This window comes from Anser anser (assembly GCF_964211835.1).
Source record: "Anser anser genome assembly, chromosome: 1".
Taxonomy (NCBI): Eukaryota; Metazoa; Chordata; class Aves; order Anseriformes; family Anatidae; genus Anser; species Anser anser.
Genome location: NC_139720.1, coordinates 200,525,819 through 200,543,141, shown reverse-complemented (window position 1 = coordinate 200,543,141; position 17,323 = coordinate 200,525,819). Strand labels below are relative to the sequence as shown.

Genomic DNA, 17,323 nt, shown 5'->3' with positions numbered 1-17,323 from the left:
CGGCTCTGTGACGACCCGCAAGAACCGCACGAGGCGGGACTTGCCGCGCCGTCCTCCCTTCCCATTCGCCGGTTGGGCCGTCAGTCAAGCCGCGGCCGGCTCATGGCCGCCGCATGGCCGCGGCGCCCTTAAAGGGACGGGCCGCGGGGGGAGGGGGGCTGCCCGCGCACAAAATGGCGGCGGCGGCGGGCGGGCGGCGGCAGCAGCGCACGGTGAGGGCAGGGGGCGGGGGTGGCCCGGGAGCCTCATGGAGCCGCAGGGCTGCCCAAAAAGAGGGGTGGGGAGGCGGCTGGGGGCTGGAGCTAATTATAACTTCTCTCATCTTCACCAGTTTGGGGGCTTTTTTCCTTAATTTTCAGCGTTTTCCTGAGGTCAGCGCCCCGCGGGGACGTCCAGCAGCAGAAAGGGGCTTAAATGGATCTTAACCTTGGCGCTGTTTCCTAAATTCTGTCACTTTAATCAATCAGGCGCGTTTAGCAGTCGTTATTCGTGAAACAGAACGCAAAGCTGGCTTACTGAAAGGTGTAACAGGAATATATTTGGTAGCAACTCCAACCTATACGGCGGTACCTCGGCACAGATGTTGTGGCGTTTATTTCAAGCTAGGGGCTGCGCTGACTGGATGCCATCGATATTCGTGCCCGTAGCCTGCATTCAGGTGATAGGAGAAATACAACTAGTCAAAAAGCCTATGTTTGCTTAGCTCTGTGTAATTTTTGCTTAAGTATATGATTTTTTTTTTCCAGGGGTCAGTCTGTTGTGGGCTAGGTAAGCATCACTTTTGCCAGTTTAAAAAGAAAAAAAGGCAGCAGGTTGGGTTTTTTGTTTGCTTTTTGTTTGCTTGTTTTACCTAGTTATTCTTAATTCTGCATAGAGAAGGTTTTCCAGGTGAAAAATAGAGACCTAGGAAAATCTTGATGTCTGGCAGCCCCTATGTTGATTTCAAACTGATCCCCATCTTTTAGCCTGGAGGATTGTCAGATACTTTTATTTTGCAACCACAGCAGATAAAAATAGCAGACTGGTGTTTCAATCAATAGTTTTTGCCATTTGGGCTTACATTGCTGCTGCTGGTGCGCTGTTGCCTGTTGCGTGCAATGCTGTGCTTTGCTTCATTCACTTTTACTTTCCTACTTGATCTTATTCGTTATTCTGCTTGCAGCAGTCCAACACCTTGTAACGCTGGTGTTTCTGCAGGACTGAGGTCTCTGCTAACAGGCTTCCCTTCCGTTTTAACATTACTCATTCTGCAAAGTTTGCTCTGTGTGGCTACTGAGCATAAAACAGTGCCCATATGCACAAGAGTCTACTCAAAATATTTTTGTTAATATGTTCTTAATTAGGCATTTGTGCTTTAATCAGCTTTCCGTGGTGGCTAAAGTTCTTGTGCAAATGCAGTTATTCCAAGAAAAGTGCTTATGTTGTGCAGGAGATAACAAACACAAAGTATTGCTTTGCAGATAAAACAGGAACGCCGCCTGAAATGTTCAGGGTGCTTAGGGCCTTCAATTTTTTGTCTTTGTAATAGGAAATTAAGGTGTGTGTAGGCTTCAAATAACTTACGACTTTTCTTAATTTTTTCCTTTGTATTATTTTTCTTACACTGTGTTTTGGGTGTGTTGTCTAACTTGCTACGAGATATTTGCACAAACACGTTCTGTATTTTAACTTAGGCCACAGTATGCTCGCAATAACTGGTATTTGCAAAAGCTTAGAAAAGCCCTGCCAAGGTGAGCGACCGCTGAATTGCCTTATTAGTGAAGTAAATATCCTGTGAGGAGCTGTAAGAGCATCACATCTTCTTGCAGCCCACTTCTGCCTCAGGCTGCAGGAAGGCAACTTCAACTCATATCAGGGGCAGCGTTCAGTGGTGGGCATGGTTGAAAGGAATTTCTCTAGCACATTCAAACTAGGCAGCCGTGTTTTTATTTCACTCTTTTCCACCAAGCTTGTACACAAAGCTGAGGCCGGGTAGGTTTGAGTGGAAGTCACAGGCACGGCTTGCAGGGTGCTGTGGCCCTTTGGCTTGGGAGAACCTTGCTGGAAAGCCTGCGAGTTACTGGTGTCCTGACTGTGTAGCACTTTCACAACAAGGTGATCCCTTCTGGTCGTTGCAGTCTCTAAAATGCAGCAAACGCTTGGAAAGCAGACGTAGAGTGCTGGAAAATATCTGGCTTTCGTGGACATTTGTTTTGAGACCAGTGTTAAACTGCTCTAGCAGCCCGTTGGCACTGAGAGGCCAAGGTACCTCCTTTCTTGGCTCTGATTTTTCTGCTGGTTTTCTTGTGTCGATGCCACTAGTTGGGTGTGGGGTGAAGTCGTCTTGATGTCTCTGCTGGGGAGGTTCAGTGTGTTCATGGAAGGATGTGAAAGATAAAGGTGGAAAAGAGGGGCTGGAGCTGCAATGGGGCGAGCCCTGTCCACCCTATCTGGTGTAGTGCCTTCTCACAGTAAGCAAGCGTATAAATAAGTAGCAAACAAAAGCAGAAACTGGAAACTAGCTTGAAAAACTTGTTCTGGTACTGTTTTTAGCAGAGGGGACTTTGATGTACATATTCAAGACTCCAAGGAAGGAAATACAGTCTTTGAGCTACTAGTCTCCTGCGGCAGTATTTCTCCACATCTTATAAACTGATTCTGCTTTTGTTGTGACAGAGAAACAAACGTGCTGAGTAACAGCTTTGTTTTTTTTCAGGGTGATCTACACAAAGCTCATAGGTCTGCGTCAGCCACAGATGGACTCTCTGCAACCTCGTATATGGATTACCCAACGTACAAGCCGTTCATCAATTCAGACCTGCTGCGCTCCCCGCGGAAACCAGTAATTCCATATCCGGAGAGTAACAGCAGAGGTAATACTTCAGCTAAGCTGTTCCCTCACCCGTTTCCAAGTCACCTGTGCAGTGCGTGAAGACATCACGTATGAAATTCTGTGTCCACAGGGAGAGCGGTCTCTTCAGCCTTTTATACCTTCCCAGTGATGTGCAGGTCACCTGTGTTGTAGATCCGTTTTGCTTCTCTGTCTGAGGCATGCCTAATGAAAAAGGCTGTCTTACAGCTGGAGAAGGATGCTGCCCTTCAGTAGTGGAGAGCTGTAAAATTGGCTCAGTGAAAGGGGTTTGAAATGTTTTTTTGTCCCTCCTTTGGTCCTCCTGTCCCTCAGTCATTCCACTCCCCAGCTCACGGCTGAGTTTGAAATGAGACTGGAGTTCCCCAAATGGTTTGAAGCAAAGGAAGAGGTTTGGTGTTGCTGAACTGAGAAGGTTTGTCATGTACAAAGGGTGTGGTGGGAATCCGGGAAGTATTTACAACATAAGAGGAAAAGAGGTGTTTTGTGGCGAAGTTCTGAACTGAGAGCTCACCGTTACCACAGGGAGAAGAAAGTTGTACTCCCATTCTTTTTTTATATTCTGGTTTATTCCTTCTCCTTTCTTTCCCGCTTTATCTGGAAGTGAACACCAGAACCCAAAGATTAATTTTGCCTGACCTGAGATGAACAAAAACATTCTTTGCTAGTTTTCTGTTTAGTGAATTGGCTTCTCATACAAGGAGAGGTACCCCAGGGCTGCCTCGGGGTAGGTACAGGAGGGAGCTGGGGGAACTGGGGAGGCTGGGGCAGGGTGGATCCTTTGTGAGCTGCTTGGCTCAGGGTCCTTGAGAAAATAATCCCTGAAGACTGGTGTTGCTTAAGGCTATGAAAAACTTGATATTTTTTTTTCCTTATGGAGAGAAAAATGAGAGAGATTCAGGATGAACTCTTAAATTATTCTAAATATAAAATGGGGGGGAAAAAACACAGCACAGTAGGCTCCAGTACCTGTTCCAGTAACCTAATTCATGTTGAAATTACTAGAGACTTCTCCATTAATGATCTAGTAGGTGAAACATGAGTTCCTGAAGTGCCATTTAAAATGTAATATATGCTCTGGCATGCACAATGTAATCAGTTTTGAGTGTGGCTAACACAAAACTAAAGGACTTGTATGGCATAAAAATTGGATGTGAAGCACAGAGCTTACTTGCAAGTGATTGATCCAAGGGTATTTCTGTAGACAGGATTTTGTGCTGCATCAGTGACAAAGTTTTGACTTCTAAATTTTCACCTGGCAACTCTTTTAGAGCAGGTTGCTTGTTAACTCCAAAATAAATACAGCTAGAGGGATGGAATCTGAAAGCCATATCCCTTTTTAGGAGTCATAAAATGCCTTTATTTTCCTAAAATGTTTATGTAAATATCAATGCATATGGAAAATAAAATCCAGCAGGCAGTTTATCCAATACCTTTTTTTTTTTTTTGCAGAGGCTTTCCAAGTATGAACTAAGTTTACAAGTTCAGGAGCGTATAGTTTAGTAAGATTAAGGATTGGGGAGTTCTCTTCAGATGGGGAAAATAGATTTGGTTGTTCCTGGGGGGCCTTACTGCTCCTGCCTCACACTTAAAAACAAAAAATCCGGGAATTAAGTAAATTCTGCTTATTTGGGGTTTAATTTCTTTATGTTGTTTATCTGTGTCTCAGCATACGTGGCTGGCTTTAATACTCTAATAAGGATGACTGCTACAACGTATCTGTTACTTTGACACTTATTTCCTGTCCTGCACCCTACCTGGTGTCCTGTTGGGTTTTACCTTTGTCTACCTGCTGCTCAGGTTGCTTCATTGATGTGTTTTGCCTGTTGTTACTGTAAATACGCAGAGGTTTTAATTGAGCTGTATTCTGTAGCAAAACTGTTTATGGTTCCAGCTGTGCCCATTTCAACTGAATCCTGATAACAGTGCCATAAACACAGGGAAGAGGGTGACCCTGCTAATAGGATCAGGCTATCGACAACTTTTCCCTTAACCATGGCTGCTGTCACCCACTTCCTAATTATTTAAATTACGTCTGAGTGGGTAGTTAGGATACTTTGTTCTATTCTGCGTTTCAAGATGTGATGCATTTTCACTCTGGAAAACTCATTCTGATAACTATTTTTCCTTTTTTGTAATGTGATACTCAACCAGATTGGCAGCCTCAACTTTTCCTGTGTTTTTCCTGCGTTTCCATTCTTTCTCTAGAGTGTGTTTGAGCCCAAAGGAGTAGGCTAACGTGACCTCGCAGATAAATCTGCTCTATGAGCTGCCTATAGGGCTCACGTCTTCCTTTAATAGGGCTGTAGGGGAAGGGGCTGATGGTTCTGGTTCCCTTTGCAGGTTTAAACAATACAGGCAGCAGACGCAGTACATCAGGTTACCGGCAGATGGTCTAATCGCAAGCTGATGCGAGTTGTATTACAGCTGCTTTCTTTTTTTGTGTGACGAATATGTAAAGGCTTTGAGGAATTGTTAGAGCAGGGAAGTGGATGGAAAGTGGGAAAGCTGTTTGGCACAAAGGAGGCGCGTGTCTTGCGGGCATGAGGCCATCACAAATGCAAAACCAAAAGAGCTGATGCTTGGAGAAAGAAACATATTTTATAGTTCTTCTGATATCTAACACTTACTCTGTTCAGTGATCATTAACGTGAATGCTGTTTTATATTTGTCACACCAGTGTGCACTTGTAGGGGAATAGTTACAAGCATACAAAAACTTCCACTGCTTCAGCTATTCAGTTGTCACCTTTAATTTCCTTTTGATAAAAAATCAGAGGCACTGTTTGTGCTTAATGTGCAGAATATTTATTTGACCTGTCCTGGGCGATGGGTGCCTCTTCTCCCAAACGTTTCAGATGAAGGCACCAAAGGCATCTATCTATTCATTTAAGACTTGGTTTAGGATTGGTTGCAGTTTAGGGGAATAATTCATGGAAGGGGTCCTGGCTGGTGGTGAGGAACATGCTGGCTTTCTCACGTAACGCGCTTCAAATTCAATGTTGTCTTGAAGAGTAACTAACAAAAGGTACTTGCTCAATTACAGCAATATTTTCTGCTCTGAAGAATCTCCAGGAAAAAATTCGTCGGCTGGAGTTGGAGCGGCTGCAGGCAGAAGAGAATGTCAAACACCTCAGCAGAGAAACAGCAGACTACAAGAAAGTACTGAGCGAGCAAATGCAGCACAGGGAGCAGGACAGAACTGAAGTGTCAAAGAAAAACCAAGGTGGCTTGCAATGTTTATGTACATACTGCTGAACACTGATGTGGATAAAATTTGAGTTTATCAATGCACAAAACTATTTCAATTATCTTTGGTCAGTGCATTTTACAGTGGAATTTTGAAGAAATAATTTTAAAAGCACACTTAACTTTAGGAATTTGCATACGTGAATGGTTGATTCATCTTAATCTGAGTTTTAGATGGTCCTTCTCTTGCTTGTTTTTGAACTGTCCTGAAAACATCAAAAAATAACCAGCACAAGCAGTGCATGATTTTGTTTTTCTGCCTTGTTACCTACAGAGCTGGCTTCTCAGCTGGCAGCTGCTGAGTCTCGGTGCAGCCTCTTAGAGAAACAGCTGGACTACATGAGAAAAATGATCCAGCACGCAGAAAATGAGAAGACACATCTCTTGGAGAAACAGGTGTGTTCCCAAGATTATCTCAGGATTAAGTAAAAAAAAAAAGTGACTACATCACAACTTCTCATATTTACTATGATTTTGATACCTTCAGCTGTAGATGTCATTGAGCTGGCCTTTATATACTTAGGTATGAGTAATTGCCCTACTTAATTTTCAGTCTTACGAGGACCTTGGTATTTTCTGCCTTTGTGCATCTGTCTCTAAGACAATTCTGTAGGTTGTGACGTTAATTAGAATTAATTGCTTCTGTGTGACTGGCTTGCCTTAGCTCATCTGTATCCCTCCGAGGATAATACCTGTGTGCCAGTGGAAAAACCTTCCCTTTTGTGTTTACAGTCTTTAACTCTTTGGAGACTTTTTTTACTGGTACTTTTCTGGATAAACTGGGTCTGACATACTGATTCTCTAGAAATAATAGTAAAACTTGTTTCCTGCCATCAGCGATTGTGAGATTTGACCTTTATCTAAAATGAGCTTGAATTTTGTTTCATAGGAGTATGGATTACCTAGAGCTCTCTGTTCCACAGTCTCTGTGGCTGTCCTATTCCAGTCTATTAAATATTACTGAAGAAATAAAATTAAGAAAATTATCTCTGATAGCTGAGTAATAAAGGGTTTTTATTATTATTTTTGGCTTGAGGGGGAGGGGAGACTGCAGAAGTCTTATCTGATTCTGGCTGGGTGTGAGACTCCCAACATTGGCACAGAGTTCCCAAGAGTTCCCAATGCCCAGTTGCTTCTTAATTGTAGCAGCACTTAAAATTGTGCAGAGAAAGTAGTTCCTTTGGTCTGTTTGTGGTCCTTCTTTATCTTGCAGATGTAAGGCTTGCTATAGAGGTGTTTTATTGTGCTTATAATAATTTTGCTTTTTATTTCTCCCTTCAAGGGTTCATTGGAGAGAGACCGGCTCAATCAATCCCAAGTCCAGTCTAAATTGGAAAAGCTGGATATGCTGGAAAAAGAGTACACCAGGCTTACTACCATGCAGTCCATAGCAGAGGTCTGTCCCTTGTACTTGCGTCAGACTTACCTTGTTTGTTGTAATCAACACTTCATAGTTAAAGGTCAATAGCAGAGCCAAAAGAGGAAAAATAGGGAAAGGGACTAACTAAAATGTCTTTTTAAAGCTGGAGTGGTGTAAAAACTTCTAGTTACCACTAGAAGTCAGACTGTAGGTCACTACAAGAAAGAATGGGAGTTTAGCTGAGACTTAACAGGGTCTGTTGGTGTTATCTTTTGTTTAAGTGGCACACAGGCATGGAAAATTGTTTCTGAACACTTCTCTGGGTTACTTTGCACTCGGCTGAATGATAGCAGTTACAGTCAATTATGACCCAGATTTGACTTGAGGGTGTGTTTGTGTTTTTATTTGGCTGTTTTTTGCCACTTGCCCTCTTAAGAAACTCAATTATTGCTAGTTACTTTGCTGGCAGAATTTCAGAGCATGGTGTTGCTGAGCCTCCAGCACTGCTGCTGTCAGTCCGGTTGAAATGCACTGACAATCTCCTTTTTCAGGGTTCATTTTGAACCTTTAAAAGTTCAGCATGGCCATGTTTGCTCATATTCTTTCGGTGTACTGTCTGTGCTGTTGGCCTCTGAAAGCCCTTCCCATGTGCTTTTCCAGGAGTTTCTAAGATGTTTGTTAGTAAATCTTCGTCTGGCTGGTCTGCTACAGCACCTTTTAGACACTACAGCTCTTCTTGGGAGTCTCTGACCCAAGGCAACTTTGACAAGCTGTTGATCTTGACAGCCCATTGTGGTGGGCTGCCTTTGGAGTAAAAAAGGCTGTTCTTTATTTGGGCAAAACTGTCAAAGAGATGAGCGTCTCCCATGTCTTGTTCCCCGAAAGTAGCAGTAGGTTCTTCCAGGGTCAGGTTTGAAATTACTGCTTCAGCAACATGAATTGCTTTTACCAAGTTCCTGTCTGGTAGAAGCTGAAGTTTGATGGGGCTGAGTTATTTGTCTTTTTGTGCCTGGCTAGTGAGCATAATTTCAGCATAGAAATAATTTTTTTTCTCCTGGATCAAACTGAGCCTTTATCTTTAGAAATCAATGGTGGTTGTAACCAGATCAGTCATAGTGGACTTGGGCATTAAATTTACAGTTTTTAATCAGCTCTCAGAACCAAGAGAAATCCAGGTTGAGCTCTGTCTAAAGGGGATTTTCCTTATGATCGTTTTCCTGCCACAAGTCACCCTCTGGTCAGCAGGTCAGGCTGCCTCTGTGTCTGTTGGCCACGTTCCTCTGCGAGCCTCTGCGTGCTCAGGACCTTACAGTCCTGAAGGGGTGGCTGTACTCTCAACTCAAAACAGTCGCAGCTGTTGCTTCTGGTGATCTCTGCTTTAGTTGTGGCAAGACCACAGGAACATTTGCAAGTTTAATTTGAAGCTAGAAGTAAATAAGGAGGACTATTTCCATTCACTGTGTAGCGAAACAGGCAAACTGGTGAGATGACCACTCGTGAGTGAGCAAGGATTTAAGACTAATTTCAGACTGTCAGAGTGAAAGCTGTGGGTGTCTTACCGAGAGCATTTAATCACCAAAACTTGCAGAGCTGCTACCTTACCTAGCCATGTAAGCTTATAAAAAGGAAATGTGGAGGTTCTCATTCATGTGATGGCCTCCTAATCGGAGTGCTAACCTCAAAAACAATTTGTAGTGTACGTTCATTGCAACTGCAGTCCTGCAGCGCAGTGTCTGGACAGCTCGCTGAGAGGCTCTGAGTGTGTCAGTGTCTGAGGACGGAGGTAGGGGATGGGGCTGTGCCCTAAAAGAGTGATCAGGGCTCTGGTCTTGGGTGTCAGATGGCCGGAATCTGAATGCATGTGTTTTGAAGAGCTGTAGTTGGTAGTAATCAATCTTTTCTTAACACTGAGACTTAAAAAAAAAAAAAAAGAACAAAACCCCACCATTCTGTGAACAGCAGAAGTAACTATAGGGATGCCACCCACCCCTCTTATTTTTCTTGTCTCCCTATTTGCCAGGTGGTGAGAAGCAACACCTGCACCAGGTGCAACACTTGACTGCTCAGCTGTCAAGCAGGTGCTGATTTGCAAGGTAGTGAAGCACAGATGCGAGCTGTCCTCACACCAGAGGCACTTCCTCTTGACGGACCTAACTGGGTGTTTGTCCCAGCAGCCCTGTTTGCAGAAGTAAAGGCACTCTGTCTTTGAGGTCATACCTTTCTGCCTCTGGTTAAAGTTGTTTGAAACTTATTTCAGTGAGAGCCCAAAGGATGTATGTGGTGGTTCCATGAAATTCCATTTGTTTCAGAAAATGGGCAAAAGTATATGTTGAAATATTTATTTATTGGCCTTCCTATATGATTTTTTTTACGGTGGTTAGTGGGGACTAGGGAAAGTGTTTTAGTCAGCTTGGTGCTGACCTGCTGTTCCCTTTTGTGCTGTGCTACCCTGTGTTATGGGAAGTGTGCTCAGGGAATGTTTGTGCTTCCCTGAACAGCCAGGCCTCTGGCTTGCTTCCCTCTTCGTGATGGGCCAGTAATCTGCATTTGCCTGGGGGATGTGGCCATTCTGAGAGCTGAGTTTGGAAGAGGGATTTCATCTTATTTTTCTATAAGAAAGAAAAAAATATTTCGGGAATATCCCTTAGAGAATTCCCAACGTGGTCTGTCACTGAAGGTTTAGTAAGATGCAATCTTGCTGCACAATTTGAGCTACGCGTTGCAGCTAGGACAACTGAGTGAGTGAACACTTGGTTCATTTCAGCACAAAAGCAGTGGTTTGGGTTCATGTCAGTCTTCAGTTCAAAGAGAAGGTTTGCTTCAGCATTTGTGTGCTAAAGATATGTGTAACAGGCTAAAGAAGGAATTTCATAAGTGTCCTTGTGGAAGTCAAAAACTGACATGTAAAGGGTGGAAGATGATTTTAAGTTACTTGAAATATTTCTGATTTGTATGGAAAGGGGAAAAAAAGATTCAACAGGAAAAGCTGGTTCCTTTATACACTGCCTCTGTCCTTGATGCGTATCCAGGATTTGCATTTTAACACCTTCGTATAACAGTTGGTTATATTAATCTTACAGCTAATGCTTAAGTAAAGGTGAATTGAAATACTTAACACTTCTTCGAGTTTTCAGGGTACTGGGTTTATAAATAATGCAAATTAAAGTGTCCAAAATTAGCTGCTGCTTTGAATTGCATGCTTTTCTGGCTTAGGTTTGATTAGTGGCTCTGTGAATAATATTCAGTCTTTGGGGGAAGAGAAGGGAAGGTTGTATTTTGTTTGTGTCCCCTGGAACTCTGGATCACTTTAACTCTGCTGTATAAAATTAGAAGGTTGTTTAAAAACTTTCATATTGGGAGTTTAAGCGTATCCTGCTTAAACGGGTTTTTCATCTTGTTGGAAGGTCTACAAAGAAATGTGTTCCTCTCCTGTTAACCCTTTTCTTTGAAAAAGGGCTTTAAAAAATTCTTACAATATTTTTACCATAAAAAGATGAAATGTTTGCTTAAGGGTATCTCAGAGGCATCATACAAACTTTCCTCTCTGTCATTTATTAAGGAGGTGGCTAGATGTCCAAGATTCCTCGCCTAAGAGTTCAACCTTGTGGATTGCTCTCCCTGTAGGCTCTCACTTAAATTCACATACCAGTTGTGGAAATAAAAATAGAAAATTCAGGGCATAAGGACTTCTGTGTTTATGCCGGTATAGGTAGAACTTCAGCAGTGATTTGAATCCTCAAGTCTTTGCCTAGTTTGAAATTGCAAGTTGAATTGATACAGTTTTGCTCAATTTCTTGGTATTTTACGCTTTGGGGGGGAAAAAAGAGTTTGTTTCAGTAGTAACACTGTTTTCTTTCACATTTGACTAGAAAAAAATGAAAGAGCTGGAACAGAAGCTTCAGGAGGAAGAACACGCAAGGAAGCTTGTTCAGGAAAAAGCTGCTGAGGTAACAACAGGAAATTTCTCTTGTACTAGTACGCATTGTAATTAGCTCTTCCTTTTCATCAACTTTCTCAACTAAACTTGCTGATAATGTCTCCTATAGAGAGAATAATGAAAACCTTGTAGTCTTCCTTCCACCCAGTGTCTGAAGTTCTCAGAGTGCTTCAGAAATCTATTCCTAACGGCATCTGCACTGGAGCTTCATTTCTTCAGTGAAAGAAATTAGTGGGAAAAGAAAAATAATTCAGACTGATTTGTAGTTGAGGATGTGTAAGGATCTCTGCTTTAAATAGATCAAGGTCAAAAAGCGTACTCCTTTTTTGTAATTGCAACTAGATACATTGCAGAAGGCGGCAAAAAAGGGCCCTGTACTGTTGGGTATGGGCCTGTAAGGACAACGGCCTTCTAACCCTGAAGTGTTGTGGTCTTTACGTACTCAGCTGTATGCTAAGAAATATGTAAGTAACGTGGCAGGCATTAACCTCTCTAATGAGTGCTAAGCTCAAATTCATCATGCATAATTGTTTTGTGAATGCTTCTCGATGAGATTGGTTAGGAGATGAGTTCTAAAGCCACGTTTTAGCTTTATGTTGGTAGAAACGAAGTGTATAGAGGTCTTTGACAGTGACAATTCTAATCTTTGCTCTTTCAAGAGATTTTCTTTTTCCTGTCAAATTTAATAGATCCGAAGGAATAGTGGTCTGTTGACTGTATGCCGCAGAATCAATTGAGCAGTCGGAGTTGGTTATTTGACTTCCCTAATATTTTGTCAAGTGTAAAACACAGCTCATGTTTTGGCACTTGCCTACATGGGAGTAATTTGGTACGACTGATTCTTTAACTTACTAGGATTAGTGATGAGATGTGTTATCTGAGGAAATATTCTTGTCTAATGTTTAAATTAGACTGCAGAGGCATCCTACACACTTGCAGCCCTTACTTTCGGAGAGCTGGTATTTTAAAAACTTGCTGTGTTGCAAATCTTAGGACATTCTCTCTGATAATCTATTAATACAATTTCAGTAACTTCCATTGTTCCTTCAATTACAGCTTCAGACAGGCCTGGAAACCAACAGACTGTTGATTCAAGCAGCATCACCACTGCTTTCTCCAAAAGCAAGAAAACCCAGGAAAAAAACTAAGCAGCAAGAGAAGGTAACAAGGGGGGGGAAAGAGAAGGGCAATTACTGAGGGGTAAAATAAGGATCTGTGCATGCAATGAGAAAGTAAGCTGGCTCTTTCATTGCAAAGCAAAACATGGGTTTGCTGTAGTGTCATCTTTGATAAACGTTTCTCTCTCCTTTCCTTGCAGAAATGCTCTCTCACAAGCCATCTCACTACGCAGCCCCATTACAGACTGTGTCTGGGCGATGTACCCTTTGTAGCTGGGAAGGTGAGCTGCCGAATTGCAAAGCTTCATGCTCAGCAGCTGCTGCGCCTTCAGTGGCTTTGGCTTGGCGCACTCCTGACACCCAGCGGTCAGATCATCTTGTTTTCTTTGACAAGCTTCTTTCGGTTTATCTTCAAAAGGCCTGTTGCGTATCAGTAACTTGCTGAGCTGCTATTTCCTAAAATGAGCTCCCTCCGTGCTGCTAGTCAGGCTGCTCTTGTTATGCACATTTAAACAAAAATAAATATTGTTTTGGTGTTCTCCATTATAATCAAGTAGGTGGTTGACGATGTCATTTAAAGAAGTGTCTCTTCCTTCCAGTCTACTAGTCCCAGCCATTCAGTTGGTGCCAACGTGCAACACGTCCTGCACCTGATGAAGCAGCACACCAAAGCTTTGTGTAACAACCGTGTGGTAAACGACACCCCGCTAGCAAAATCTGTCAGTACTGGTCATCCTGCCAGCAAGAGCAGGAAGTCATCGCTGCCAAAGGACTCGTCCTCATCCCACGAAGAACTCTCAGAGGTTCTGCTGACTTTACAGGATGAATTCGGGCAGATGAGTTTGTAAGTTTGGTATATTTGATGTTGCAGATTATGAATGTGGATGCTTCATATTTTTATCTTTGCTTTAAAGTTGCAAAGGTTTTGCTGTTTTGTTTGTTTTTGTTTTTTTCGTGTAAAAATCTCTGGCATGTAATTGATCTATTCTGTTGGCTGCATAGGCTTTCATTTCTCCTTGCAGTTAAAGGCAGGTTCTGATAAACTGTGGGCTCCATGCCCGCGCTTATATGTGTCACTGTCAAATTCCTGAGGAGTAGGGGAAAAGTGTGGTAACAGCCCTGATGCAGTGGACAGATATTCCATATTCCAAAGCCCATTTTGTTCATCATTGCCAACAGGATGTGAATTGTTACCTAACTGCACAACTATAGGAGATACAAATGTACAAAACAGTAACAAGAAAAGTGTTGAGATGCCTCCCTCTGGGGGTCCTTTGGTAACTTTAAATGTGTGTGCCGAAGTTTGAAGCTGCTTGTTATTGACCCTTTAATGTTGCAGCAGTCTGCTGCCAAGATGTGATGCTGCTCACCAGAAAAACTGTTCAGACTGGTTCGTTATGACAGCTTGAATGTGTTGGGCTGCTGATGCTGTGGATTCCTGGAGGTGTTGTTTCTGAACTATGTGCACAGGCACTAGAAACTGAGGGAGCCTAATGCAAGCTTTGTTCTGCCTAAATCCCATGCTAGTGACCACCAGCAGCTGTCAAAGCTGGTCCAGGAAGCTCCAACCGTTGCAGTGAGGGAAGATCTGGAGAGGGAACTTGAGATGCTGGTGGGAAAGATGGAGGCAAAGGCAGACCAGATCAGCAAGGTCCGGAGGCATTGGCTGCAGGTGAGTTACGTGCCTACGTCCATCCTTCTGTAAAATTGCCGGCATAAGATGTTTTTTAGCCTTACATCCTAACGTAGCAGCAAGAGAGTAAAGTAGAAATAACTACCGTAGAGCATCGTGCCTGCCTTTATTTAGCTTGCTGTCCCAAAGTTAGTCTGCATGCCTCCATCTTTCCATTTCTTGCCATGTTACCTTGTGCCCACTCTTCATCCCATCCCAGGCAGAATTTTGCATCTGTTCTTACACTGCGTTCCCAAAACAGGGAAAAGGTAGCGTACAGTACGATAGCAAATTCCACAGCTGTTGGAAGTCTGTAAACACAGCACGAGCTGGCTGAGCAGCACGCAAGCTGACAAACAGCTTACAGGGCAAGAGGGTGTGAGTCTACTTCCTGGGCACCCAGCAGTCAGTCTGGAAGTGTTTTTGGTCATGTCTCCAAACACATCAGGTACCTGGGTGTTCGGATCAGTCCCACTCTTGCTTCCAGCATATGTAAAACAGCTGTGGGGAACTAAAGCATCTGCTTTGCAGGAAGATCCTAGTAACAGCCAGCTGCATATCGCGTGCAGAGGAAAGGCCTCATGAAATGCTGTCCTTTACACTGAAGGAAACTCTGAGCTTCTAGTAACCTAAACTGTACTTAGAGGTAGATTCCCAGGGGCTTTCACTGTTGAGCTAATTCTTAATGGTTCTCCTTTGGTTGGTGCTAACAGCCTATTTGTATTTTAATTTGCACTTTATAAAAACTAAAATATCTGTTCACTTCAAACCCCTTTCAGAATTTGAGTAACATAACCTGTTCATTCAAAGCTATAAAAGCCTTTTGATTGTTTTCTCCAATCTTCATTCATTCTGGTGGAAATTTTTCCAAAGGGCTTAACCTGATGTCTTTAATCCAGCTCAGTTCATGTGAACCAAGAAGATTCACCCTCATCTGATGTAGCTTATACATCAAATACGTACTGAGCGCACTGCTGACAACATCCAAAATGGATGCATGTGAAATAGGTTTTCAAGCAGTTAAAAGTATTTTACCTTTGATCTCTCTTGTGATCTGCAGGGGAACTGTTGCAGAGGAACAGATGTGCAGTAGTCCCCAGTAGTAAAGATTCTCCAGATTCTCCACATGCTCTAGCCTTCTGACTAGCTACTGACAGAAGTTCTCGGAGTCAGCATTTAAGAGAAGTGCTGCCTGCTATAAACTGGGAGGGGAGCCCAGCACTGCGTAAAACGAGGGGCGCTGTGGAAGCTACCTGTGCTGCAGTTTGGTAGTCACATCTCTACAGATGTGACTATAGCAATGCTGTGTAAGGGAAATAAAATACTACTTACTCAGGGCAATGTGGAAGCATCTGTTTGCTTAGCGGAGTGAGATGAGTGGTGGGATGTTCCAGCTGTCTGGAAGAATTGCAGAGCTTTAAGCAATGACCTTGTTTCAGTTTGTTCTCCTTTGGGCTTCTCTTTCAGCTAGAGAGACTGAAGAGAGAATGCAAGTCCAAAAAGACTCCTGCTAAACAAATAAAAGAGAGCAGGCGCCCCGTCAGTGAGGTTAAAGTAACAACTACAGTAACCACAAAAGGGAAGGATGCTGGTCCCATCAAAGTGAAACCTGGAGAGAAGAGTCGGAAGAATCTTCAGTTGCTGAGAGACATGCAGACCATACAAACCTCGCTACAGAAAGACGATATCAGCTGGGACTACTGACAGGTCTCCGGGAGATGTTCCTGAAACCATCCCAGTCAAGCTCACATTCTGGATATAAAGCAGCTGCCTTTCCCGCTGTGTGAAAGAGACTGCTGTATGCCAAGTGCACTTTGGAAATATGGGTCCTTAATTCCTCCACCTGTGGGTTTGGTTGGATATACTGTGGCCTAGTTCAAAGTGCATTCCATTTTTAAGGTATCCAAGCACAGGTCTCCTGCCACCAGTCCCTCTCGTGTTAGGATTCCAGCACTCCCTCCCTTTTTTCTTTCGGCACATGTACATGTGAAATGCCAGTGTGATTTCACACTGCTGTTGTTGAACTCCTGTGCGTTGGGAGGCTTCTTGAGATGTGTCTGTTTGAAAAGTGCCATGTCCTGAAGTCCTGAGGGCTTCTGTCAGTTCTGAGCTGCGTGCAGCTGCAGTTACTCAGACTGAGTGTAAAAGGGAGAACAGGTAAACTCCTTTTTTAAAGTGTTTTTAGTTCTCAAAAAGCTTTCCAAGTTCTGCACATTCCGTTAGTCAGCATTAATGGCAATGGATGTTTGTGTACTCAAGAGGAGCAAAGTGACTCTTCCGAATTATTTTGCTTAATGATTGTGTTTAAGTCTGAAGAGTGAATTTTTCTTCAGAAATTGTATTTTATGAAAAGGCTATAGGAAATGTGGATAACATCCCTTCTTCTAGTCCATGGCTTTGGGCAGTAAAGGAGTGAGATAAACCACAAGTGTTTTAAATTGCAAGTGCCTCAATCATGCCATTCAGTCCTGGCATCTTGCTTTTAACTTGCAATACGGGCTTTAATGAGCTATCGATTTTTGGTAGTGGTGCAACTTGTTTTGCACTGACTTGCACAGCTGAGTGAATGTTATTTATTATGTTAATAATGTAAAGAATTTCCTATTAATGGAATGTACAGAAGACCCAGATTATCTGTTTATACAGTTGAAAAACAATAAAGCCAGCTTGCCTGTTGAATCAAGCGTGGGGAAGCTGCAGTTCCTCTAAACTCAGAGTGTTTGCTGCAGCGCTGTGCCCCTCCCCGTATGTTTTTCTTGGTGGTGTGAGCAAGCAAGCTGCAGGTAAGGTGAGGTCAGTTGTCCATCCTTGTGTAGCTAACCGAGCAGAGATGGCTGTAGGGTCAGTGCAAGTCAGACTGAGTCTGCTGAAAGGGATTTGAGTTTAAATTTGACTTTAATTATCTCTAGGTGATGTACCCAGGCCATCTCCTTGCATCCAAGGCACAGGAGGTTTTAGCTACGAGGAGAGAAGTCAGAAGCTGTCTACCACATCTGGTGCCAGCCTCCTTAACTTCATTTAAGCTGGGGACATGGGCTCTGGGTAGCTGGGGCAACCCCCGGGACAGCAGCTCTTCCTGGGAGGGACCTGAAATCAGTAGCTGAAGTTACAATCACTGATTTTGCTTGGAAAGGCTAGCT

At 43.2% G+C, this 17,323-nt stretch overlaps 1 protein-coding gene across 3 annotated transcripts; it reads left to right on the top strand.

Moving 5' to 3' along the window:
* Nucleotides 1-76: 76 nt before the first annotated feature.
* Nucleotides 77-16,862, top strand: CEP57 (centrosomal protein 57). Of its 3 annotated transcripts, none has more exons than XM_083828789.1 (11): nt 77-212; nt 2,696-2,852; nt 5,894-6,073; nt 6,371-6,492; nt 7,379-7,492; nt 11,326-11,403; nt 12,450-12,554; nt 12,712-12,792; nt 13,111-13,355; nt 14,039-14,183; nt 15,651-16,862. In XM_083828789.1, exons 1-11 carry the CDS (start codon nt 114-116, stop codon nt 15,885-15,887), a joined length of 1,563 nt encoding a protein of 520 aa, XP_083684915.1. In that variant the 5' UTR covers nt 77-113; the 3' UTR covers nt 15,888-16,862. The 3 variants fall into 3 exon arrangements, with proteins under 3 accessions (XP_083684915.1, XP_083684917.1, XP_083684916.1); XM_083828791.1 differs by lacking the exon at nt 15,651-16,862 and adding an exon at nt 15,244-15,626; XM_083828790.1 differs by lacking the exon at nt 77-212 and adding an exon at nt 429-658.
* The last annotated feature ends 461 nt before the right edge of the window (nt 16,863-17,323 follow it).